The sequence below is a fragment of the Strongylocentrotus purpuratus genome, unplaced genomic scaffold (assembly GCF_000002235.5).
Source record: "Strongylocentrotus purpuratus isolate Spur 01 unplaced genomic scaffold, Spur_5.0 spur5_scaffold_6, whole genome shotgun sequence".
NCBI lineage: Eukaryota > Metazoa > Echinodermata > Echinoidea > Camarodonta > Strongylocentrotidae > Strongylocentrotus > Strongylocentrotus purpuratus.
Genome location: NW_022145612.1, coordinates 56,770,895 through 56,796,528, shown reverse-complemented (window position 1 = coordinate 56,796,528; position 25,634 = coordinate 56,770,895). Strand labels below are relative to the sequence as shown.

At 35.2% G+C, this 25,634-nt stretch overlaps 1 protein-coding gene across 8 annotated transcripts in view; it reads left to right on the top strand.

The window, feature by feature from the left end:
• Positions 1 to 25,634, top strand: part of LOC752126 (cadherin EGF LAG seven-pass G-type receptor 2) — a 77,861-nt gene that overhangs the window by 42,505 nt on the left and 9,722 nt on the right. For 4 of the 8 annotated variants that reach the window (XM_030972727.1, XM_030972725.1, XM_030972729.1 and 1 more), the window contains exons 6-27: positions 301 to 464; positions 1,244 to 1,390; positions 2,103 to 2,213; positions 2,754 to 2,913; positions 3,372 to 3,631; positions 4,017 to 4,200; positions 4,768 to 4,964; positions 5,535 to 5,741; positions 6,587 to 6,773; positions 7,293 to 7,539; positions 7,719 to 7,898; positions 8,285 to 8,411; positions 8,742 to 8,945; positions 9,769 to 10,007; positions 10,227 to 10,293; positions 10,744 to 10,823; positions 13,902 to 14,070; positions 14,538 to 14,618; positions 15,086 to 15,326; positions 16,447 to 16,497; positions 17,238 to 17,279; positions 25,323 to 25,475. In XM_030972727.1, the coding sequence (XP_030828587.1) occupies positions 301 to 464; positions 1,244 to 1,390; positions 2,103 to 2,213; positions 2,754 to 2,913; positions 3,372 to 3,631; positions 4,017 to 4,200; positions 4,768 to 4,964; positions 5,535 to 5,741; positions 6,587 to 6,773; positions 7,293 to 7,539; positions 7,719 to 7,898; positions 8,285 to 8,411; positions 8,742 to 8,945; positions 9,769 to 10,007; positions 10,227 to 10,293; positions 10,744 to 10,823; positions 13,902 to 14,070; positions 14,538 to 14,618; positions 15,086 to 15,326; positions 16,447 to 16,497; positions 17,238 to 17,279; positions 25,323 to 25,475 (3,498 nt within the window). The remainder of the gene's footprint in view (positions 1 to 300; positions 465 to 1,243; positions 1,391 to 2,102; positions 2,214 to 2,753; positions 2,914 to 3,371; positions 3,632 to 4,016; positions 4,201 to 4,767; positions 4,965 to 5,534; positions 5,742 to 6,586; positions 6,774 to 7,292; positions 7,540 to 7,718; positions 7,899 to 8,284; positions 8,412 to 8,741; positions 8,946 to 9,768; positions 10,008 to 10,226; positions 10,294 to 10,743; positions 10,824 to 13,901; positions 14,071 to 14,537; positions 14,619 to 15,085; positions 15,327 to 16,446; positions 16,498 to 17,237; positions 17,280 to 25,322; positions 25,476 to 25,634) is intronic. The other 4 variants (XM_030972726.1, XM_030972731.1, XM_030972730.1 and 1 more) reach the window with 4 other exon arrangements.

Sequence of the window (25,634 nt, the reverse complement as noted above, 5' to 3'; positions counted from 1 at the left end):
TCTTCATCCAATCTTTATAAAAACAAACATATTGTATAACACTTTTTACAAGCATGCCCTGTACAAATAAAAACAAATTATAGATGAATTGAAATGTATCAGCACAAGTGTCATTTGAACCCTATAAATTTCAATCATTAACATCACTTTATGCTAGAATTTCTTCATTCTAACAATTTTGGTAATATTTATTTCAGAATTGACTATGTACTTGCCAAGTGAAACACTTTGCCTTGAATATATAACATCAGTAAATCAAGAATTGAATGTCAAAGAGTTTCATCTTCTGAATTCTTACAGCCTTGTCCACCCCCATTCGCTTCATCGGTGAGAGCTACATGAGATTTGATCTTACGCATACCGTCAGCCTGCCCTGGACCAATCGGGTTGTGTTTCGCACCGGCCAGCCCAATGGCGTCCTCATGTTTATCCAACTGTCAAACAACATCAACATTCGCATTGAGGTATGTTTGTATGTTCTGCAGAGGGAGAAATGTTACGAGAGATATGTACTTGTGTTTCTTAAGTAATGTGTATCTGTGAGATATGAGGTAAGAGGGGATAGCATGAATGCTATGTGTTCTACTCTCTATAACATACTCATAATTCATCTTTATGTAATTGTATAAAGGTCCAATGTAAGCAAATCTAATTTATTCATTTCAGCTGCCATATTGAAAGCCATTGGCGTCAGTGGTCTGAGAAGTGTTTATATAGTGCTTTTTGTAATGAAAATGTAAATATCTATGAAATTTTCTACCCTCCAATAGAAATTTTAGAATATGATGTAGATTGTTTGACAACCATCAGTAAACAGATAATACAGGGATATTCATACAGAATCATGAATGCTGTGGTGACTTAATTTTGTCCAGTCAATTTCTAAACCTAACTGAATCCAAAACTTCAACTCTGGACCAAACACTATGCGAAACTCTAACCCTAACCCTGTCCTAACCTTAAACACGTTTGTAACCAAACTCCTGATCCTATATCTTTGACAAAATCAGGCCAGAGTAACTGTTGTATAAACAGAATATCTTTACTAGCCCAAAGGTGATTTGATGAAATAGAAAGTAAAAATGTCATATGAACTTTGTGTAGATGTGTAAGGTTGAGATGAGGAAGAGGATCAAAAGTAGGATAAAGTCACCAGTTTTTATATATTTTGTTTTGTTCAACAGAGCTCTTTAACAGCTTTTCAGAGCTAAAGCACTCTCTGTATTTTCTTCCTTCTATCCAGCTTGTTGAAGGCCACCTTCACTATGTGACCAGTTCAGTGGATGTCCAGCTTGACCAGGTCACATTCAATGACCGAGAGTGGCATGACATCAAGGCAGAATGGAAGAACGATAAAATCAAGCTCTCCTCGGACTTTGACAAATACAAAGTAAGTGACAGTAAAGAATAGATATTATTTTTCTTTAAATCAAGTGAATGACTAACAAAAGATTTGTTGATATTGTGTTTTGTTTAGCATTTGTAATGTAGAATTCGAAAAAAGATGTTTCCAATGAATATCCACCTGTAAATTCCCAAACAAAAGAGGTAGAATGTCTTACATTACTTTTGTATAGAACACGACTGAAGCTGAATTTGCATTAAGAAGCAATGTTGAGGAAGTGAATCAGTAATAAAAACCAAAGTCTATAGGTCATACACCTTCACTTCTTCACTCTAATTGTTATTGTCTTTCATTTTTAATGCTATTAATGTTAAGACAGAGCTGATAAGTGCAGATGATGTTTTGTTTTAATCACAATATCAACAATTGATCAATCTCAATTCAGTTCCTTGTTTCATTTGGATTTCAATTTCCAGGTCCTTGTGTATTGTGTGATGGTTAAGGTTAAGAAGAAATTTTGAAAAGTCATCAGTGGATATGAGAGTGTCATCAAAGAATATAGTTAGCTTGCACTTTACACAGGCCATGTTTTATCCAAAGAGCCATCACAAATCAATCCATTGCATCTCTTTTACAAGGCAAGAGATTTGTTGGTGGGGTCAGAAAATACAACATGTGTTAGCACCCGCTAGCATCAGTCCTCCTGTAACATAAACAGAATAACATGGTACGATAATGATATTGCCTCTGTTTCCAGACGTCTGTGCATGCGACTGATGCTATCAATGGAAAGACAGTAGAGAGAGTGGATCTAGGCGGGAGGCTGACTGATAATGGCATGTACAATGCTTTCACAGGATGCATGCAGGTAATTATATACACACATAAGGAAATGAATATGTTGTTTTATAAATCATCTACTTTACATTTACTGTAGCTGTTACTGTGACTGTTAAATACCAACAATTATGTGGACCTCAAAGCATACTATCTTAATCCTAAATAAAAGCAAAGTTGAATGGTATTATATCTTCTGATACAAACTGCTCAGAAGGAGGCAAAAATGGATAATCTCAAATTATTTAACCAAAGCACTACAGTATGGATCAATAGTGATTTTGCATTTGGTATTATTTGTAATGATTCCCAATTTATCAAAATGAAGCAAAATGTTATGATGTTGTATGTTATACAACTCCACATCCACACTTCCTAAAATGAAGGAAAGGTTAAGAGATATTTGTATTCAATAATCCAAACATGTTATAATGAAAGGAAACTAAAAGGTTTTATATATAATATTCCAATTTTTTTAGAATGATGCACAGTTGAATGGTATAATGCATGATGATCCAAAAACCACAGAATGAATCAAAATTGATTGATATTCTATATTTTGTGATAACAGGGTATGTCTATCGGTGAAAGGCCCCTGGACCCATCTACTGTGGAAGGTGTTAACATTGAGGAGGGATGTAATGTCCCTAGAGCATGTGAGACTGCCAAGTGTCCAATCCACAGTGTTTGTGTGGATCTGTGGGATGCGAATGAATGCCAGTGTAATAAAGGTAAATTTTATCGTCTAATTACTTCTATTTGTGAATACTGTATTTAATTTCCTAGCTAAGAACAGATTAACATTGAATGTTCAGTTAATATCATTAATAATTGTTATCTATTGATCTCTGTTTCCATTTGATTGAAAAATGAAAATGTAGAAATTTACATTTAAAACGAACAGGATTTTACGGGTTAAAATTTCAATTAGGAACAAGAATGAAATAGGAATGTACAGAATGCCATGTCTCTGCAACAAAATATTTTCTATGCTACATATATTTAAAATATAAGTGTCAAACAATAGATTTGCAATGTATTAGTTTTCAGTTAAGCATTTCTTCCAGAGACACTAGAAAACAGAGGACTTGAAGTGTCACCTCTAAGACTACCTCTTTTGCGAGGAACTTTCTTCAAAATTTGTCATTGTACATGTAGTTTATCATTAATCAAGTTCATTGTTAATCAGGTTACGTCGGTCCCGACTGTGTATCGGCCTGCGACCTGCGCGTCTGTGAGCATGGCTCCTCTTGCACGCTTGACTCGTCCTCAGAATTCGGCTACACCTGTTCCTGCTCTGACCTCTACTACGGAGACCACTGTGAGAACATCATCAACGAGTGTGCGGACGACTGGTGGGGTCACCAGATCTGTGGCCCTTGCGAGTGCGATGAGGAGATGGGCTTCGAGTCTGCCTGTAACAAGACAACCAGCGAGTGCTACTGTGCGGTGAGTTGGTATTCGTTTTTAAAGAATGGGACGGTGGAATAGAGAGAATGGAGGTGGTTATTTATGTTATTCTGTTTTAGAAGGGGGATAGAATATGATGTGGCTAGGAAATAGGAAAAATATGGACAAAAGGTGAACAAATATTGAGTCATTACAGAGTGAGAGAGTGGGAGAGAGAGAGAGAGAGAGAGAGAAAGAGAGTGGAGGGAGACGAAGGTGAGGGGAAAGAGGGAAAATAGAAAGTAAAATCATAGAAAGAATATAAGATGTAAAGTAAGAGAGAGAGGAAGAGAATGTAAGAGTTGACAGAAATACAGAAACAAAGTTGAAGTTATCACAAAAAATTATCTTAAATTAATATTGAGATATATTCTATACACTTTAGGAGCACTCGTACCGACCATCTGACAGCGATACCTGCTTTCCTTGTAACTGCTATGAGATTGGCTCCCTAGGCCAGGATTGTAACCAGGAGACCGGGGCTTGTACCTGTAAGAGGGGTGCCATCGGTAGACGATGTGATGAATGTGTTGACCCACATGCTGAGGTCACTCTCAGGGGTTGTGAAGGTAAGGTTCAACATTCAAAACAGGTTTGCTGATCTTCATCCCCTATTGTTATGCGTGCATCATCAGAGAATTGTACAAAAATATCCCAATAAGTAGCATATTCCATGATGTGTGGATAGATGTTTCACGTGATGATTGACTTCTCTATACTTGGTCTAGTAATTCGAAACCCATTGAAAGGCTCCACACTATATTTTTTTTACAGGAGGTCCATATAGTACATGCATTTGTGCCCCTCGTTATGTTTTTATTTTATTTATTTACTCTTTTTTTTGGGGGGGGGGGGGTTGTCCAAATCTTAGGTTTGGGGGTCATCTTGCATTGGGCTCTTAATAGTCACAAGCCCAGCTTGTTTTTATGTGAATTGGGTGTCGTAATGCATTGAATGATACTAGAATTATCTTTTTGTTCATTAACCCTTTGCCTATAAAAAAAAAATTGTTTCCTGTATTCAGAGAGATGGAGAGGATGCAGTAGTTAGAAGGTTTAAAGTCACGATGCTACATTTACCTTTCAAAGTGATAGATTTTTTATATCTATTGCTGTTTTTCTTCCTCTACATTCCAGTGGTGTATGACTCATGTCCCAAGCGTTTTGCCGAGGCTCTGTGGTGGCCAAGAACCAAGTTTGGAAAGACGGCTACCTTGGACTGTCCTGGAGAGAGCTACGGCTTTGCCACCCGTTACTGCGATTTAGAGACGAACTGGCAGACACCCAGTCTCTTCAACTGTACCTCAGACAATTTCCTTCAACTGCAGAATATAGTAAGGACTACAGTCTTTCTGGGGTCTTTCTGAAAGGAAACACCTTATTGAGAATGTTAAAAAATTATAAACAATTTAGAAGAAGTGCCATGACTGCTTATGACAGGTGGATACTGATGCTATTCAAGAAGACATCCGCAGCAGCAGCATCAATCAAAACTTTTCACACTATTTGTTCAGAGCTGGAAGGGTGTTGTCTCATGTCATTTAACACAGAGTTAATGCCTTTCTATCTATCAGCAGAAAATTGCTTTGTCATGTTTTTTTTTTAAATACTAAGTTCAACAACATACATACAAGTATATAAGATAATGATTAATGTAGTGTTATTTATTGTAGAAAAGGACATGTTGACAGTCAAGGTCTTTTCAAAATTGTTCAAGGTGGTGGATGGAGGGATATTTTGTATACGTTTGGATTTGACAGAAGTGAAAAACTTATCTAAACAGCTGAGGATAGAGCATATACATAAGAAATACATTGTACTGAAGAATCCATGCATGGTCACAGAAATATTAATTGATATATATATTCTGTTACTGAATTGTAATTCTTTCTTCCTACTCACAGCTGCAAACTCTGCAGAATGGTCAGAAACTATACCCAGAGGTATCCTTTAACATCGCCATGCAACTCCAGGAAGCCACAAACGAGACAGATCTTTTCCATGGGAATGATATCAACATTGCTTACCAGGTCTTAGGCTACCTTCTCAGACATGAAAGTAAGCAAGTGGGACTGAATGTGACTGCCACCATCATGAAGTCCTTTACAAAGGTAGGAAAACAACAAGTATATCACACCATATTTCCTAAAAAGAAAGTTTATTTCACATCCTATTCTATGTTATCAAACTATTATCTGACTACATTACTAGAGAAATGATGATGATGATGATGATGATGATGCACATTTTATAGCTACTGGTATTGATTCTTAAACCACTCAGAATTTCCTATTACATGTATTTAGAATTGTCAAATGTACTAGTTAAAATCTCATGATTAATGACCTAAATGCAGTAGAAGTGCATTTTTCAATAAATTATCCATAAATAATCGCACACTTGAAAACATTTCCCTACATATTAAGTAGTTCATTATGGTAGGTTCATGTTTCTATTTTATGTGTGTACGCCAAGCATATGTACATGTAGGTAGCAATTCATGATAAATTAACACAAAATTTCTGGAGTTCTCCTTCAATTCTCCCAAAGAATTACATTTTAGCACAACCATTAAAAAAGCCTTGGCAAATGTAGAATAGTAACTGCTTACTAGTCTTTGGCAACATGCCAGTCAAATTTGCTTACCTCTTATGACTTAAACAGTATGCTTGCGGGTGCACCATGTGAGAGAGAGGGAGGATTGAGGAGTCCTGAAAAGGACTCTCAGTAATCTTTCTTGAGGGTTTGTTGGGTTTATGACTTGTAAGTCATCCAATGCTTTGCTTACTGTAAACCTGACATATTTGCATGCATGAAACTTTTATGGTGCAGAGTAACCGAGTTGCCAAGTTGCTCCATGTGAAACTGCCCTTTGTTTACAATCCCCTGAAGTTTCATGTGTGGTTTTGCATTATTCCTAACTGTCACATTTCACATCATCTTCCTTTGTTGACAGAACATTGTTGAAACAGTGAGTCGCCTGTTTGAGCCTCAGAACCGTATTCATTGGGAGATGATTCAGCAGACTTCAAGGGGGACGGCTGAGATCATGGAGGACATGGAGAAGTTTGCTCTCAACATCGCTAAATTCACGAACTCATTCTCCTACACTCCAGAGTTCTCCATCATCACCCCTAATATCAGTAAGTCCTTGATTCATGAGAAGATATGTTTGAGAAGAATTTGAAATGTTTTCATTAAAGGTATGCTTTTAGTACAGTAATGTGTGATGAATAAGTTCTCCTACAGTTTTCTCAGTGATGCTTTCTCCTAAATTATTTGCTTATGCTGTAAAAATGTTTATTTTATATAAAAATCTTTGCCATGTAAATCTCAAGTCATTAGATATACATGAAATGATAAGATTGCTTTGAAACATAGCTTTTTGGTAGGCAATACTTCAGCCTGTATCAAAATGAGAGATAGATGTTATGCAGTGGTGAGACTGAGAGAAAGAGCACAAAAGGCAGAGCAGTGTGAATGATTTTGGAGAGAGAAAAAGAAGGAGAGAAAGAGAGGGGCACTAGGGATGATGCAATTTACAGAGATAAATAAAGATAGAGAGAAGAAGAACAATCTTTGTGAGTAAAATGAGAAAGCGCTATGGATGTGATTCATTTAAGAGAAGCATATTTAATTATCTATTTGTCTTTGCCCCTCAGTCATGCACCATGACATCATCCTGCGAGATAACTTCTCCATGAGGGCCGTTCCTGAGTACGAGATGGAGACCCTTCTTTCTCTTGAAGACAACTCTCAAGTCCACATCCCCGGTGACCTGGTCAAGCCACGGACAGAGATTGATGACCCCAACCAGATCTCCGTCACCAGTAATGTTGCCGTGACAGCCTTCATCCTCTACTCCACCTTGCAGAATCTTCTCCCAAACAGCACCAAGGACAATGTCAGGTGAGTTGCTGAGCGTTGTCACACATACAAACCCTCTCTTAATTTGAGAATTAATATCAAATTTTGAACTCACTTCTTGTTCTGAAGTCTTGGCCATATCTCTCTAGTCAATCTCCTCTAATTAAAGAATTTGAGAATATGTATGTCAACTGACCTATTCTCTTTTATCACAACACCAGGAAACCTACCAATGATGTTGGCCAGATCATTGACTCACCAGTGGTATCCTTCTCCATCTATGATGAGCTGGCCAATGGTACCCTTCCTGACCCTCTTCTTACTCCAGTCATCGTAGAGTTCCAGTCTATAGATGCAGTCAACAGGAGTGGACCACAGTGTGTCTATTGGGACTTTGAATTGTGAGTAATTGTGCCTTTTTTCACTTCATCTCGTTTGATCTACAACGATGATTGTCTGTGAATGCTGTAATGTAGTGTAATATGCAAGGTTGTACATTTCTTTTTAAAATTATGATATGCTGATCCTGTATAGGCCTTCATTAGACAAATTGACAACAGAAATACTTCCTGTGGCTATCTTTCATTCTAAATAGTTAGTACTTGTATCCGTAACGGAGCAGATAGGTCTAAAACTAGCTGTAAGAGACCATAATGACCAGCCTTTCCTAGAAGGAATAAGTTACAAAAGCACAGTCTGCCTTTAACCAGCTCTGTAAGACAAAATATTCGCTCAGTACACAGAGATAATTTGTGAGACATACCATTTGTTTTCTTCTATTTTCTAGCAATAATGGTACTGGTGGATGGTCTACCTATGGCTGTGAGCTGAGTGGTTATAACAGAACTCACATCAACTGCTCCTGTTCTCATCTCACTAACATAGCAGTCATCATGGACAATGCACCTTACATGGTAAGTCATCGGTTGGTCAATTGGCCCAATTTATTCTGGAAAGCACAATGGTAGGAAAACAGATATGAGAGTGTGGAGATCAATATTGACTAAATACGTTCAGAATTTAACAGGTTTTATCAACCCTTTGCAGAAGATTGTTATACATGTAGAGAAATAGGTATATGAGACATTTGAAACATACATAGTTGAAAAAGCCAGCAATTATTCAAATTTTGTTGATTCGGCCTCTTGATTTTGTTTTCTTCTGGACAAAGCAGCATCTATCATGGTCATCTTTAGAACAACTGTAACAGGTGCAATCTCTTTGTCATATTTCTCCCAATGCAGTATGTGGAGGAAGTGATGATCACCCTGTCCATAGCTGTCTACATAGGTGTGGGTATTGCCATCTTGTGTCTCCTCATCACCTTCCTGACTCTCCTGGGTGTGTCCAACCTACACACCAACCTCAACAGTATCCATATCAACCTCTGCTTCGTCCTCATCGCGGCGGAGGTCACCTTCGGTGTAGGCATCAGTACAGAAAACAATGTAAGTCACCATTCAAACCACCTTTCTTTTTAATGGGATGTTATGCGTCAGTCACATTGCCCAACAGACCAATTTTTTAGCCATCTGGGTTAATGTAATCGTTAGTAGTCTGTAGTCTATAGTTGGTCTACTCTAGTGTCAGTCTTGTTAGTGTTGCTGGGGTGTTAAAATATCATTCATGTGCTCAGAGTCAGAAGGGCATTAATAAGTTCATATAATCAAAGACAAAGTTAGCTGCTTCATGTTCTCAACTGACAAAATAAGAGAATTGTAATATGCTGTTTTGGGTTTCATGGAAATAATAGGGGAGGGTTCATCAAATGTGAAGGTATGTCATTCTGGCCCTCAAAAGCTTTTGAAATAACTATGTACGAGACAGTAATGATGTTTTGTTTACAAATGTTGAAGTAATAGTAACCAAAGACAAATCAATGTAAAGAAAAGTGTCAATTTCAGTCATTTGAATGTCTTGAGTAGACAAATTAAACATGGAACATTGGTGTGATTTCACATTCTAGTTCTTGATAAAAACCTGTGGCAAAACGCGCAAGAGTTGGCGGAAGATCGAATGTTTTAACTACTTGACAGGAAAATATATTTTGCCTGCCTTGTCCCACTGATGTGATATGTTGTTTCAAGAAATAACCAGATGCTATTTGAACGAATCACTTTTTGATAAAAGCAATATGTTACTCATGATAGACCAAGTTCTATCTGGGAGAAAAAGAGAATGGAATTTTAGTCACATGAAGTAGAAAATAATCTGTGTAGGGGATGGTTTTAAAGCCTAATTCTTTACATTTATTCTCTTTTACAATGACAGTATGCCTGCACAGCAGTGGCCATCATTCTTCACTACGCCCTCCTGGCTGCGTTTGGATGGATGTTTGTTGAGGGTGTCCATCTCTATCGCATGATGACAGAGATCAGAGACATCAACACCGGTCCCATGACCTACTCCTATGTCCTATCCTATGGTCTGTCGGCTCTCATCGTTGGACTGGCTGTACCTCTCAGTAACATCAACTATGGGTCCCAGGTCAACAGCAGGAATGAACACTTGTGAGTCCAATTCAATTCAATTTCATTTATTTCATAAAATCATGAGTATAATGAATCGAGAATGTGAGCAGTTGAGATGAGAGATCCTTCATGTTTCTAATGTTAGATGGTTTTAAATTTGAAAGAAGGCTGTAAATTTGTCATGTGTCATTTCTTACTCCCTTTTTAAGATGTCTCGTAAGTCTCTTATTATAAACGTTCCTCTTTTTTCTTGAACAGCTGTTGGTTTTCTGTTGACGACTTGTTGATTTGGAGCTTTGCTGGACCAGTTCTTGCAGTAGTGGCAGTAAGTTCTTTTTATTATGCCTCCATTACAAAGTAGCCGGAGACATTATATTTTCGGGTTGTTCGTCCGTACATACGACCAGTTGTGAGCTGATTAATAACGATGTATAAAACAAAATTGTTAAATGTACAACATTCTAAAACTATTGATGTTAACCCACTGAAGATTGAAGTGGAGCATACTTAAGTTCTGACCCATGGAAGTTGTTTGTTAAAAGAAACCCAAACTGTCTCGGACAGGCTATTACTAAATTTTTTACTTACCTGGTAGCTAGAAATTTTAACACTGGACAGCCACGTTTTATCAAAAATATGTTATATATTCATTGCATTGTAGGACTAGATTGACAATGGCAGCCGATTATTTGTTTTGATAGTTGACTATGTAGGGCAATAGTTTAAATCATCATGAAAAAAGCCCCCTAAATTATTGCTTTTTTCTAAATTTCAGATGAATATGGTGGTGATCTTCCTAGCAATCATGGAGTCCTGCAGATCAGCTAACAAGAACCCAGAGTTTGGAAAATTGAGGTAAGACAAGGGGACCATAGCAGACTGTATGACAATATTGGGGCTTGACACAAATAGGGATCTGGTACACATTTGCCCAGTGCAGGTGTGCCCTGAAATTTGAACTTAAATTATAGATTTGAAATAGTAAGCTAATAAAGAGCTTTAAAATGTCATCCTAGATCCCTCTAAAAAGGTTAGTGTTGTGCCGTGCGATAGCTGATTTGATATTTGTGAGTTATCAAACCTCTGAATTATAATCAGAATTCAGAAGAAATGGCAATCAAGGGTAGCTATAAGATTGGGAGAATGTCTTCCAATCTTGGTTAAGATTGTAATGCAATAATATTTTGTATGTTATGTAATAGGGTCATCTTTGCTAAAAATTTATCACAAATTGGGACACTGATGTGGTATAGGGTGTATTCACATCGTTTTGGCCAGTGGTAATTCCTGTATCTGATTTTAAAAAAATTCAAGATGTAATTCTATTGCTCATTCTTCTCAGGTCTTGAATTTGAGCTAAACTTTATTGCAACCTTTAATTTCTTCTCAATGTTCTAAAACAATCAGATAATAATATTTGTTTATTTGTATTGTACCTTCTAATTTAAAGGTATAGGTTCTTAATAATAATTCAAAATGATAACAGAGGTTTCTTTAGACTTCTACAAATCAAGTCACTTTAGATTGTGGCCTCGCAGGCCAATTTAAACCAAGTTTTTAAATAATTTAGCAACTTTTCCTAAATGAATATCAGAATATCAAAATACAACTGTTTTTGTATGAGTAATGGTATAGGTGTTGGTCGACAAGTATGTTAAGATGTTGTTATTTTTCTTGTTATATCACTTTCACACACACACTAACTCACACTTCCTAGACCTCTGATGTAAGTTAACCATTCAAATAAAAGCTGTGCTAAATGTATTTTCTTTCAAGATTATTGTCATCAGATTTAGCCTGCTTATGTTGTGTTTATTATTTTACTTTTGAGGAAGAAGATATTCAGAAAATGTGTTTTTGTTGAAATTAAAATATACTGGATAAATAGCTTCCTTCTATTGCAAGCATGTGTGCTCTGCGTTAAAATTGATGTCATGACTTTTTCTGACTTTTTAATCAACTAATGCAAAAGAAATGTTCTAAAGAAACAATTCTTGAAAAATAATATGAGATATTTTTTTATGTAAAGAATTATTTGTGCCTTATGCTTTCTTTTCTTTAGGTTTGACTTGTTTTAGCATTACAAGTAGGCCTAGTCGTATGATTTTTTAATGTTTTTATTATTATAAGTCATTTTATAATTTCAGGTTTGAATAGTTGTAAATATGTTGAAGTGCATATTAATATTGAATAAGTTCTGTATGTAAAAAAAAAAAGTTGTTATCTTTCTTTACCTGAATTATAGTCACATTTATAAGCTCTTTTGTATCCCATTTCTTCTCTTTATTGCATGATTATAGCTACTTTTTCATGCATAATTTTTTATTTTGCAAATTTTTTATTTTCAACAATTAAAATACATTGCTATGTTATCAATCTAGTGTTACTTCTAAGTTCAGAGTAATCATATTTTGATCAATTTATTATGCCTCCGTTACGAAGTAGCCGGAGGCATTATGTTTTCGGGTTGTCCGTCCGTCCGTACGTACGTCCGTACGTACGTACGTCCGTCCGTCCGTACGTCCCGTTCTCGTGATCGCGTTATCTGAAGAACCGATTGATGGATTCCTGCCAAACTTTGGTCATGTATGTATCTTGCAGAGCCGATGAACTGATTAGATTTTGGGGTCACGAGGTCAAAGGTCAAAGGTCACAGGGCTCATTATGTATGCAAAAACAGCTCGTGATCGCGTTATCTGAAGAACCGATTGATGGATTCCTGCCAAACTTAGGTCATGTATGTATCTTGCAGAGACGATGAACTGATTAGATTTTGGGGTCACGAGGTCAAAGGTCAAAGGTCACAGGGCTCATTATGTATGCTGAAACAGCTCGTGATCGCGTTATCTCAAGAACCGATTGATGGATTCCTGCCAAACTTGGGTCATGTATGTTACTTGCAGAGCCGATGAACTGATTAAATTTTGGGGTCATGAGGTCAAGGTCAAAGTTCATGCGGCTCATTATGCATCCAAAAATAGCTTGTGATCGCATTATCATTAGAACAGATTGATGGATTCCTCCCAAACTTAGATCATGTATGTTTCTTGCAGAGCCAATGAACTGAGTAGATTTTTGGGTCATGAGGTCAAAGGTCAAAGGTCATGGGCTCATTATGTATGCAAAAATAGCTTGTGAACGCATTCTCATTAGAACTGACAGATGGATTACTATTTAACTCGGGACATCTTGCAGAGCCAATGAACTGAGTAGACGTTAGGGTCATGTGGTCAAAGATCAAAGGGTCATATATGTATATGAGAAATTGCTTGTAATCACGATATTCTGAGAACCTGTTAATGGATTACAATTGAACTTGAATTTGAACCATTTCTTCTGTTTTGGTTTGTAAAATTGCTCTATGACGGAGGCATCATTTCGACTGCGCGCAGTCGAAGTTCCATCTAGTTGTATATATTTTAACTTTCATAAAAAGGGACAATCATTTATAAGCATCTATAAAATAATTACCTATGTGCTTCTTTGACAATTTTTTGTTCAGAATACAAATCTTTAAAGAAAATTAGAAAAGAATTGAAATGATTGATTGATTAATTTCTTGTAGAAAAATAGATTTTAGAAATTAAAACGGAGGCACATGTTTAGCCTTTCTTTTATATAGGTACTAGGGGATTCCTTGATTAGAGAGTCGATTCTCTTTCATAACAAGTTGTCAAACATTGTATGTGTGTTTTAGGTTGTTTACATGTATATATATATATATATATATATATATATATATATTATTTTGTTTTCATCATTTATTTTAATAACAGGACTTCCCTGAGAAAGAACAAATTCATGTAATAATAATTTTGCTTTCATATGAACATAGTTTGATCAAATAAGCTGTAATTTAACATCAATTCTCCTGCAGTTGGTTATGATTCCTCCCTAATTATGTAATGTTATGATCTCTTTCTTTCACACCAGGTCTGGTATCCGATCCGCCGGCATCCTTCTACCTCTGCTTGGCATCACATGGGTGTTTGGTTTGCTTGCTGTCAATCAAACTCTCATCATCTACCAGTATCTCTTTGCTATCTTTAATAGCATCACAGGACTAGCTATACTCCTATTCCACTGTGGCCTGGATTATAGGGTAATGCATTTTCATTTATTTTGTCCCAGATCAATATATCTATTTATCTTATTTTGAAACAACAGATGGATTTGGTACAGTTAATTTACAGAATTTTTCGCCTTGAAAATTAGAGTTTGTGAAATTTTGTTGAAAAAGTAAACTTAAAACTTCCAAATTTGTCTTTTTTCTAAAACTTCATGTATTTTTGGAGGGGTACTTTGTAGGATTTGTGTACATGCACAACAGCATTTTTTCAAAGATAATTATCAATGAATTACATGCATGAAAGATATGCTTCAAGATTTCAAAACAAATTTAGTTTTTAATTAGAGTTAATGCCATATCTTAATCAGAAGGAAAACAAATCAACAGTTGCATTGGAATTTTCATCTTACAACATATGTATTACACTACTTAATGAACCTGCTGATAAGAATTAAGTTTTACAAGAGATTATACATTGATTAAATTGTCTCTGTTTTCAGGTACGGAATGAGTGGTGTAGATGTTGCCACAGGATGCAAGGAAAACAATACAAACCAGAAATTAATACCAGCACGAACTCGGTAAGTTCTTTTAAAATGTGTAGCTGTAGAGTAAATGTATTATTAATCTATCTGCATTAATAAACAAATATTTCAAAATTTATACTCCAGAAAGTAACTTTATTGTTTAACTGTCTGTATAAATTCATTATTTTCTTCAGACTTGTACCCAACAGAGAAATAATTCATTGTTAAATCACCTGCTGTCATGAGTATAGAGTATACAAGTGATGAAATATAAATGGATAGAATACCTGTATTCTTTGTGAAAACAGGTTATTTATTTACTAATTTCAGATTAAGAAGTAAATTAGGTTATTCTGTATCAAGCTATGAAAGTATTAAAGATATGTAATGATACAAATGTAGTTCTAAATTTGGATACAGTAAAATAAACAAATACATAAATAGTGAAAGAACTTTTTCTTTGGATTTTACATGCCTTCGGATTAAAGATTAACTCAACTATTTTATTTTTCTTCTCAAAGCGATCTGCACTGACATACAGTAAAAACGATTCCGTTGGCACGCCAGGCAGATACAACATTGGCATATCGACAGCGTCGGTAGGTGCAAGTAGCCGTTCATCGAAGCTGAGTATTAACCCCCATACTTACCGACCCGATGGCTACCTGCGCAAGACGGCCAGCACGACCACCACTTCCCCCTCTAACCATTTTGACTATGTGCCGTCATACTACAAAAATAATGCAGAAACAAATTTAGATGGTAAGTTTGTTCATTCATATACTTTTTTGTAATCATCTTTACTATCACAAGTTCAAAATGTTGGTGATTAATTTCATGATATTTCTGCATGAGTACTTATAGAAGACATTTGTTTTGTGACTTTCAAAAGAATGCATGAAATTCACCATCTTCATTAAAAAAAAAATTATGTTGTAGTACTTGATGAATTCATCACCATATAGAATATTCAGATACATCTACTAGTTGATGGATTATTGCCACATTTGACACATTTTAAGAGGAATTCCATGAGCATCCTTCGGAGATATATATACATGGTATCATACAAGAAGCCATTCTCAACTTCATTATCATCATCTACTAGATACAAATCATAGTATAAATGCCTTGAACTAATCATGAATGTAGATTGATTACCCATAATCCCCATTGCTTCCTGTGCTGCTTTTATGTTATTATGCATTAACCCAACAAACCTGCCACTTTTCATGTTCTAAACATATTTTTGTAAATATTGGGACAAATTTATTATGTCCTTGCCTTTAAAAAGAATGTATACCATGAATTTCATTGTAAGTACATGTAAACGGCATAGTACATGAAATTTGAGTCGATTGAAGAAATATGTATTTTATAAATGTATCCTCTTTCTAACATGTTTCAGCTGTTCTGTTACTGTTTCAGCTTAAAAATCAAACAAGAAAACTTAACTGCATGAAATATATATTACTAATATAACCCTTCTAAATATCATATTATAGAGGTATTTCTAAAGTTGGTCAAACTAAATTCATGTAAACATATGAAGAAGGTAGACTGATTCTGGACAGGGATATTACCATGTATTAATCAACTCATTTGAGAGGATTCAAATCAATTATAACCTTTAATGGGGCACATATTGATGACATGTTTAAAGAGAGACCAGCCTATTGTTTTGATATACAGTCCTTCTTATACACAAATTATTCCAGTGCTGCTGCTGCATAGAAAACAGAATAAAGTATAATATTAATGGAAAACTAATTGCAAGCTTTATTAGAGAAGCAATGGCAGTATACATCATGTATGAAGAGCTAACAGCATGCTTTTGTCCTTCGCTTCTTGTTCCACACATTCATTCTCTACACACGCACAGCAGCTCATATGGGTATGATGGGACACACCAATCCTGTTATGAATGTATTAGGTGAGACATCTCATTCTGTCTGTCTGTTTGCTGTTCTGTCTGTATATCCTGTTTCTGTTTGTTTGTGCTTTCAAATGTTCCAACTAATGTTCTTAAATCTATTTTCTCCCTGAATGATGGATCTATCTTCTTATCTCTGAGATGCCATTAAACCATTGACTTTTTGAATAATTATTTTATTGATGTTATCAATTATTATTCTTTGATTATTTACTTCTCAGATAAAATAATCTAATTGTCATTCGACTCATAAATTTTCCGGTTTCTCAAGTAATTATTTTTCTTTATTTGTGAATCTGAGTGTTATCTAAATTGTTTTCTTCTTTCCTAGATATGTGAGTGTTTGTAGAAGGTATAATTTGAAGGTCCTTCTGTACTTTTGATTCAACTTTCAGTTATTGCATTGACAGGAACATCTTTGAAACAGTATCAAGGTTTCCTGATACACATTACTATCTTAATAGTAGCTATTTAGATTATTAATGTATAGTATCTTTTTGTGTTTATCTTTTACGTTTAATTTATGTATTTACTTGCTTTTATTTTTCTTTACTGTTTCAATGTGAAGTAAGTCCTTTATCATACTTTTACCAAGGGGCTTGATACTTTTTCATTCTAGTAGGTCTGTTTAGGGGTATCCTGTTTTAGCTGCAAAGCCCTAGTCTAAAAGTTTTTGAATAATTGAAGTTCTGTAGTAATTCACAATTTTGGGGTATTGAATTATACTTGGTGTTTTATAGAAGCAGTGTATACCTTTCCAAAGGAATGGCCTGCCTTACCATGTAAGTAAACTCTTCATAAAAATAATAAAGAGATGTAATGGGCCGCTTGTGGAATGCAAATCAACTGTATGGCACTGAATGTCTCAAAATTAACACAATTGAGATCATATTGTAAGCACTGTTATTAAAGTCACAATAGTATAACACCTTGATGAAATGAAACTTCTGTAGATTGACAAATCTAAACATCCCTGGTCCACTTCATGAGTTATGAGCTTGTGTAATTAACCAGATACGGAGTGCATGTACATCATGGATGATTTTATCATTTTATTGACAGCTATATGTATGTTCCTGTAAATGTCATGTGCCCTTGATATGTATATGTTCATTTGTCTGTCAGTAATAAATTCATTACGACAGTGAAGATAAATATGTTTAACATCTTCTCATATTACCCATTTAGATTGTTATCTCATAAACATGAAATTTTGTTTTTTTGTGTCCCTTTCCTCATGAAGTTATTGGCCAATTACTGATGACTTTACTTGGTTATTGATTGAACAGCTATTGTCAATTAGCCATCTATATTCGAAAACATATTTGATGTTTCCTATTTGAAAGAACAAGGTTAACAGCTGGTTGAGTTTCACCCCTACTTACATAGGGTGTTTAAAGAACAAAATCATTTATCACTTCTGAGACATTAAAAAAAGAAAATTGTTTTGAATTTGGAAAGAAATTGTGCAAACCACCCCATAAATACAAAAGAGCGTAAAGTAGAATGTTATTTGTTTTCTAGGTCACCAATTATATTTTCTTTCACTAGAGTGCAAGCAGGTTTGTAGGAAAAACATGGTTGCATGTAGAATCGTTTCAAGATTGAAGCTTAAAACATTAATCCCTTATTCTTCACAGCAGTGTCTTATAGCAAACCTTCTCCACCTATACGTGATCACATATCACTTCACTATGTGTTTCATGAATACCGTACTAACAAAAGATCTTAAATGTTAGGTTTCTTGGGAGTTATTTCAATATTTGTAAACAAATTTTAACAATAACAATATACATGTACTTGCATGGATTGCATTCATTCATCGCACACCATCAGATTGGGACTACGATTATAGCGTCGCTAACCGAACACCCTCCTCAGGCAGCTTTCATACTAACCCTCGTAGGCGGAAACGTCGTGGTAAGATAGCTCTCGACATATCTGTGGTTGTCGTCAGCTAAGTCTGTGCTCCAGCCAGCTCCCACTGCAGAAATTTGTCCTCTTCCTTTCTATGATTTTATACTCAGTCACGAGATACAAGTGACTTCATTTGTTTATGCTTTGATATAATTTTAACAATATTCAATCTCTAATATGTTCCCCTTGTCACTTATTTCACACCCAAAATTCCTTTTCAGTCACTTCACTTGTTTTTTTTTTTATTTATTTTGTATTTGATGTACTATTATTGACCGTTCAATAGTTCATTTTCAATCATGGTTTACTTTTGTTTACTGTTATACTATCGATGTACAATCTAGAGTACAATTTTTAAAACTAAAATTTTACACTATTAAATAGTTGCATGCATATGTTGATGTTAATTAAGCAACAGTAATTAAGTCATCATCTAATTAATGTTCATGGTATTTTTATTATCTGGCTATCATATGAAGATAAAAGAGGGTTTCAACATTTCAAAATAGACTACAGCCTCTAAATCATTGGGACTTCACATGTCTCAACTATCATATATCAAAATAAATATTGAAATAAATATGTGAAAGATTATGTTTACAAATTTTTAAATACTTGCTACACTTATGGAGTAAATTATAACAAATTGTAGTGTAATATAATATTGCATGAGTGATATCAAATCTGTATTTTTATTTTAGCCCCCAAAGTGAACACCCATTCTTATTTCATTCCAACTGATTTAATGTCTCATCTATGATTTCTTGTATATTAACATAAAGCATGTGTATCAACTAGTGCAATTTAAAACATGTATATTTCATAATTTATCAACACATGTATTAAAGCATCAAGAAAATCAATTTCTTTTATCATAGACTATATGGTTCTATTTCCAGTTTTGTTCTCTTTTGAATAATGATTTTCATATAACAAGAAAAATAAGTCTTATATTATATATTAGTAATTTGAGAGAAATATATGAAGATTTTGTCTGTGTGTGTATATAAATTAAATTTTTGTTGTTGTATGTTTGCCTTTGTGTTTGTAATGTTATGATCTAAATCACACGCTTAAGATTTTTACCTGTCCCATGTTCTCCAAAATCAAACGCTTGTACCCAAATGGTTTCAAAAAGTTTAAAAGCACAATGTTTTCTTAACTTGCATGTATATTCCCCTTGTCCAAATATTAGATAGGAGGAATAGTTTGAAACTAGGAATGATGACTACAATGATCAACTTAACCTATCTATTTAATTTAGTTCCCTAATGTCAGGGACCTACCTGTTTTTGTTATGTTTGGGTTTTGTTGTTGTTGTTTTTTTAATCTGAAGGTATTGTGCATTATATGACCTGTAATACACAGTATAACTTTTCAAATACTTTTGTTTTACAACTTTTCTCTCTGGACTTATATTAAAGTCAATTTTAATGAACATGTAGTAAAAACTAATACATGTACATCTACAGTTTATTTATTTTTTTCTTCTTCTTTTTGTATTTCTTGTGTTACATTATTTCACTTCACGTTCATGTTACCAACCTTGCCCCCTTGCTTTCCATGCAAAAAAAGAAAAAAAAGAAGCAATACTTACACTTACCCTTGAGATATCTTGATCTGAATGCTTTAACATTCTATATGTACAATAAATTTTTGTATCTATAGCCTATTATTATATATGTTGCTATGTCAGGCACATTGACAACATTCTCAGAAGGTTAGAAGATGGTATTGTTCTGAAATGCCTGGAATGCCTTGTGAACTAAGATGATTACTCATGTCATTAAAGTCCCCTAACCCAGGTATTTCCTCCTTCCCATGACGAAAACAGTCCATTTAAACTTCACCCCACTTTGGACCCGAAAGTGGGGTGCATTTTGGTGGTAAGCTCACCACAGAGCAAGAGAGAGTTAGAGTCCCTAATCTGCAGTGTAAACAAACTTTGCCAGGACATCACCAGCCCAACCTTGATAAGTACTGCTTGGAACTCCTCCATGATGTTCTAGTCTTATTCGCAGTCTCATATAGGTTCGGATTTTGTCCATTCTCATAGCTACCAGTATACATGGGAGATGCCAGTTTCATCTTCCTTGCTTCACTTTATAAGCATAGTTATATCAGGAACTTCCTGGTTATAATTATGTTCCTTTCAAGTTTCATCATAATTGTCTAGTTCGATATAGTACATGGACACAATTAAATATGATATTGTCTAAAATTGTCAAAAATATCTTAACATCAAAATGATATCTGGTCATTTTTAACTATTTTAATTGAAGCCTTTTTACTTGATCTAATACTTTTATGAGGATGACATAGTCCGCAATAAACTTGACAAACATTATCATCCATACTATATGTCAGAGTTTATAACAATAATTACTCATGAACCTCACACTACAAGGACAACATTCATCCAGATTCTGAGATTGCTCATTCTCACGAAGCTTGGTGTACGCGAAGATATCGGGAAAGAAAGCGGTCTGTAATACCAGACACGCAAGTGGGGTATTTCGGTCCCCGTTCACCGAAAAGTGAGATTCTCCATTTGAAAGTCGGGTAAGGTCGACAAATATAGCCTCTGTTAAAGGCGTTACTCCGCCACCAAATTTATTCGCATAGACGAAATAAACTCGAACGCGTTTAGAAAAATGGTGTAGGCCTAGGCCTATAAGGAAAGGCCGGGAAAACATACATTTTGTTGGTTTGACCGTTAAATATTTTTGAGGTATTAAAGCAAGAATAGAATGTCGTAAATATTGTTTTCGTTACATTTATTCAGTGCGTAATCTGAAGGTCTACTCAACTTTCTTTGCCTATTTCTTGCCCCCCCCCCCCCAAACGGCAGATCAAGGATTTGAAAATAGGGAGTGGCCGGGGCTCAGACGTCAAATTTAAAATAGGGGGGGGGGGGGGTGGTTGTTTAGGCAGACGGCATATTTCTTGGAATTCGTTATAAAGACGGTATTAAAAAAAATAATGATTCTGGCAAGATATGAATTGAATGTCATCAAACTTTTATTTGATTTAATATGATCTGTATACGTATAGGATACAATATTTATTTCCCCACAACACATCAAGCCGTGATGATTGAATGTCCATTGCATATAACACGAAAGAAACAGAAACTCTCAAATCTACAATCCTTTAGAAAGATAATAATTAGCTGAGTGATTAGGGCATTACAAGACATCGAAGGACTTAATCTATTTTACAATAGTTGATGCAACCATAATGGAACATTATGCTTCTCGATATTGAGGATATGAAATTTCAGCACAAGATTATTTGGTTTCAAAATTTTATAGCAGTTCATTAAAGAAACATTTCGATGCTCACTTGTATAATAAATCTCTATGACAAGCTCATTTTTATCACGACAGTTAAACCTTTTCACTTTTTGATACTTAAGATTGTTGAAGAATTGCCTAATTGACTGCTCGGATGATTTTTTACCATTCTCCGAAACCTCTTGGTTTTTTGCTCATGATTATAGCGCATTATTCTTTTTGTCACCGTATGTATTAATAAGCAAATACATATCTGCACAACGAACGTCTTTATGATTATGATGTCCTCGTTTCGTTGTATGTTATAAATTCAATATCATGACGAGAAGTGCGTCAAAAATATCTTAACATCGAAATGATTTCTGGTCATTTTTAACTATTTTAATTGAAGCCTTTTTACTTGATCTAATACTTTTATGAGGATGACAAAGTCCGCAATAAACTTGACAAACATTATCATCCATACTATATGTCGGAGTTTATAACAATAATTACTCATGAACCTCACACTACAAGGACAACATTCATCCAGATTCTGAGATTGCTCATTCTCACGAAGCTTGGTGTACGCGAAGATATCGGGAAAGAAAGCGGTCTGTAATACCAGACACGCAAGTGGGGTATTTCGGTCCCCGTTCACCGAAAAGTGAGATTCTCCATTTGAAAGTCGGGTAAGGTCGACAAATATAGCCTCTGTTAAAGGCGTTACTCCGCCACCAAATTTATTCGCATAGACGAAATAAACTCGAACGCGTTTAGAAAAATGGTGTAGGCCTAGGCCTATAAGGAAAGGCCGGGAAAACATACATTTTGTTGGTTTGACCGTTAAATATTTTTGAGGTATTAAAGCAAGAATAGAATGTCGTAAATATTGTTTTCGTTACATTTATTCAGTGCGTAATCTGAAGGTCTACTCAACTTTCTTTGCCTATTTCTTCCCCCCCCCCCCAAACGGCAGATCAAGGATTTGAAAATAGGGAGTGGCCGGGGTTCAGACGTCAAATTTGAAATAGGGGGGGGGTGGTTGTTTAGGCAGACGGCATATTTCTAGGAATTCGTTATAAAGACGGTATTTAAAAAAATGATGATTCTGGCAAGATAAGAATTGAATTTCATCAAACTTTTATTTGATTTAATATGATCTGTACACGTATAGGATACAATATTTATTTCCCCACAACACATCAAGCCGTGATGATTGAATGTCCATTGCATGTAACACGAAAGAAACAGAAACTCTCAAATCTACAATCCTTTAGAAAGATAATAATTAGCTGAGTGATTAGGGCATTACAAGACATCGAAGGACTTAATCTATTTTACAATAGTTGATGCAACCATAATGGAACATTATGCTTCTCGATACTGAGGATATGAAATTTCAGCACAAGAGTATTTGGTTTCAAAATTTTATAGCAGTTCATTAAAGAAACATTTCGATGCTCACTTGTATAATAAATATCTATATGACAAGCTCATTTTTATCACGACAGTTAAACCTTTCACTTTTTGATACTTAAGATTGTTGAAGAATTGCCTAATTGACTACTCGGATGATTTTTTACCATTCTCCGAAACCTCTTGGTTTTTTGCTCATGATTATAGCGCATTATTCTTTTTGTCACTGCATGTATTAATAAGCAAATACATATCTGCACAACGAACGTCTTTATGATTATGATGTCCTCGTTTCGTTGTATGTTATAAATTCAATATCATGACGAGAAGTGCGTCAAAAATATCTTAACATCGAAATGATTTCTGGTCATTTTTAACTATTTTAATTGAAGCCTTTTTACTTGATCTAATACTTTTATGAGGATGATATAGTCCGCAATAAACTTGACAAACATTATCATCCATACTATATGTCAGAGTTTATAACAATAATTACTCATGAACCTCACACTACAAGGACAACATTCATCCAGATTCTGAGATTGCTCATTCTCACGAAGCTTGGTGTACGCGAAGATATCGGGAAAGAAAGCGGTCTGTAATACCAGACACGCAAGTGGGGTATTTCGGTCCCCGTTCACCGAAAAGTGAGATTCTCCATTTGAAAGTCGGGTAAGGTCGACAAATATAGCCTATGTTAAAGGCGTTACTCCACCACCCAAGTCGAAAAAAACTTGCCACATGCAGTATCGTGAATGCGCCGCGCCCGGCACTCTGAGCGGCCGTTTTTCAGTGTATTTTCTTTTAGTGTTCTTAAAAATTCGCCGTGTCGTTTGATCAAAGAGGTACTGGGCAAGCTTGCCTATTAAAGATTTGGTTAAATACATAAGCCATCTAACCTTTATGTTTTAAGGTAATGATTATATTTATGCAGAAAAACTAAAATACTTGTGACAGTGCGATTATTTCAAGTCGCCCTTATTATGCAGCAACATGACCAATCAAAGTTTGGTCCAGTTAACGCATGTTGGTTGGTGGTTTTTTAAAAGTTTATTTGTCCAATTAACTTCTTTATCTTCTCAATGTTTCCTTTCCATGTTTCCTTTCCATCTTTCCTCATGTTTTTCACTATTATCACCTTTGTTCTATATACCTTTCGGCTGATATTATTCTTTATTTTTCTCCTTCTTTCAACATCTCTTTTCTAATTTTCATTATATATTTCTTTATTTTCTCCTAATTTTATCTTCTTTAGCCATCTTTCCTTATGCCCTTCTTTATTTTCTCCGTCTTTCTAATTTTCATCTTTCCCTATGTATTCCTCTATTTTCACCTTGTTTTATTCTCTCTATCTTTTCTCATGTATTTCTTTATTTCTAACCTTCATTATCTTCTGTTTCCATCTTTCCCTGTGTATTTCTTTTTAAACCTTCTTTTATCTTCCTTTTCCATCTTTCCTTATGTTATTCTTTATTTTCTCCTAGTTTTATCTTTTTCATCTTTCCTTATGTATTCCTCTATTTTCACCTTGTTTTATTCTCTCTATGTATTTATTTTTTTTCAAACCTTCTTTATCTTCTGTTTCCATCTTTCCTTATGTATTTCTTTTTCAACTTTTTATCTTCTTTTTCCATCTTTCCTTATGCTATTCTTTATTTTCTCTTCCTTCTTTCCCTCCATTTCCATCTTTCCTTATTATCACCCGTCTTTCCCTATTTTATCCTCCCTTTATATTTTCCTTCTGCATTTTTCCATTGCCAAGCACATCAATGTTCTCTTCTATACGTAAAAGAAAGTAGCTAGTACTTGCTATAAAAAAAACAATATGAAGTGAGACTTTAGACACACTGAATCCAGGCCTATTATAAATATAGGTGTAGGGTCTGCGATGAGAAGACTATGAATCTGGACTGGATATCAGATACCAGCTGGTAATCCCTTTATCAGTAACTAGGCTATGATTGACCGCTGTCTCTCTCCCCATGGACCCTACTGGTAATCCCTTTATCAGTGGTCAGTGCTCCTATCAGATTATGGTAGCACCAGGAAAAGTGGTGAACTGGTGAGCAGAGCTCAAATGAGATGTTTTCCTAATGCTTTCACGTTTCCAATTCCCTTGAGCCATCTCCCCTCCCCTTTATTCTTCATCTACCTCCTTCATGCCCTTGCCCCCTTGAAAATAATGTTAATCTTGTGTTTTGTTTTCATCCTCAGATAACGACTCTGATTCTGACAGCGATGCGTCGGTTCAGCGCCAGAGAGACAGTATGTCCTTAGCATCATCTCACTCTTCAGATGATGAGGAGTTGGCTCCCCTCCCTAATAAAGAACAGTGGAAGAGCACACCCAAGAAAGTCAATTTACCAGGTGAGGCAAACATTGGAAATGTCTCAGTATTTCAGAGAGGCAGGGTACCCCGGTGGTGGTTGCTATAACAAGGCCTTTATTGTGTCAAAGAGGATTAGACTGTCATCAGAGAATTATCAGATTAAATTCTTCAAGTATTTTACAGCAGGATCTTAACTG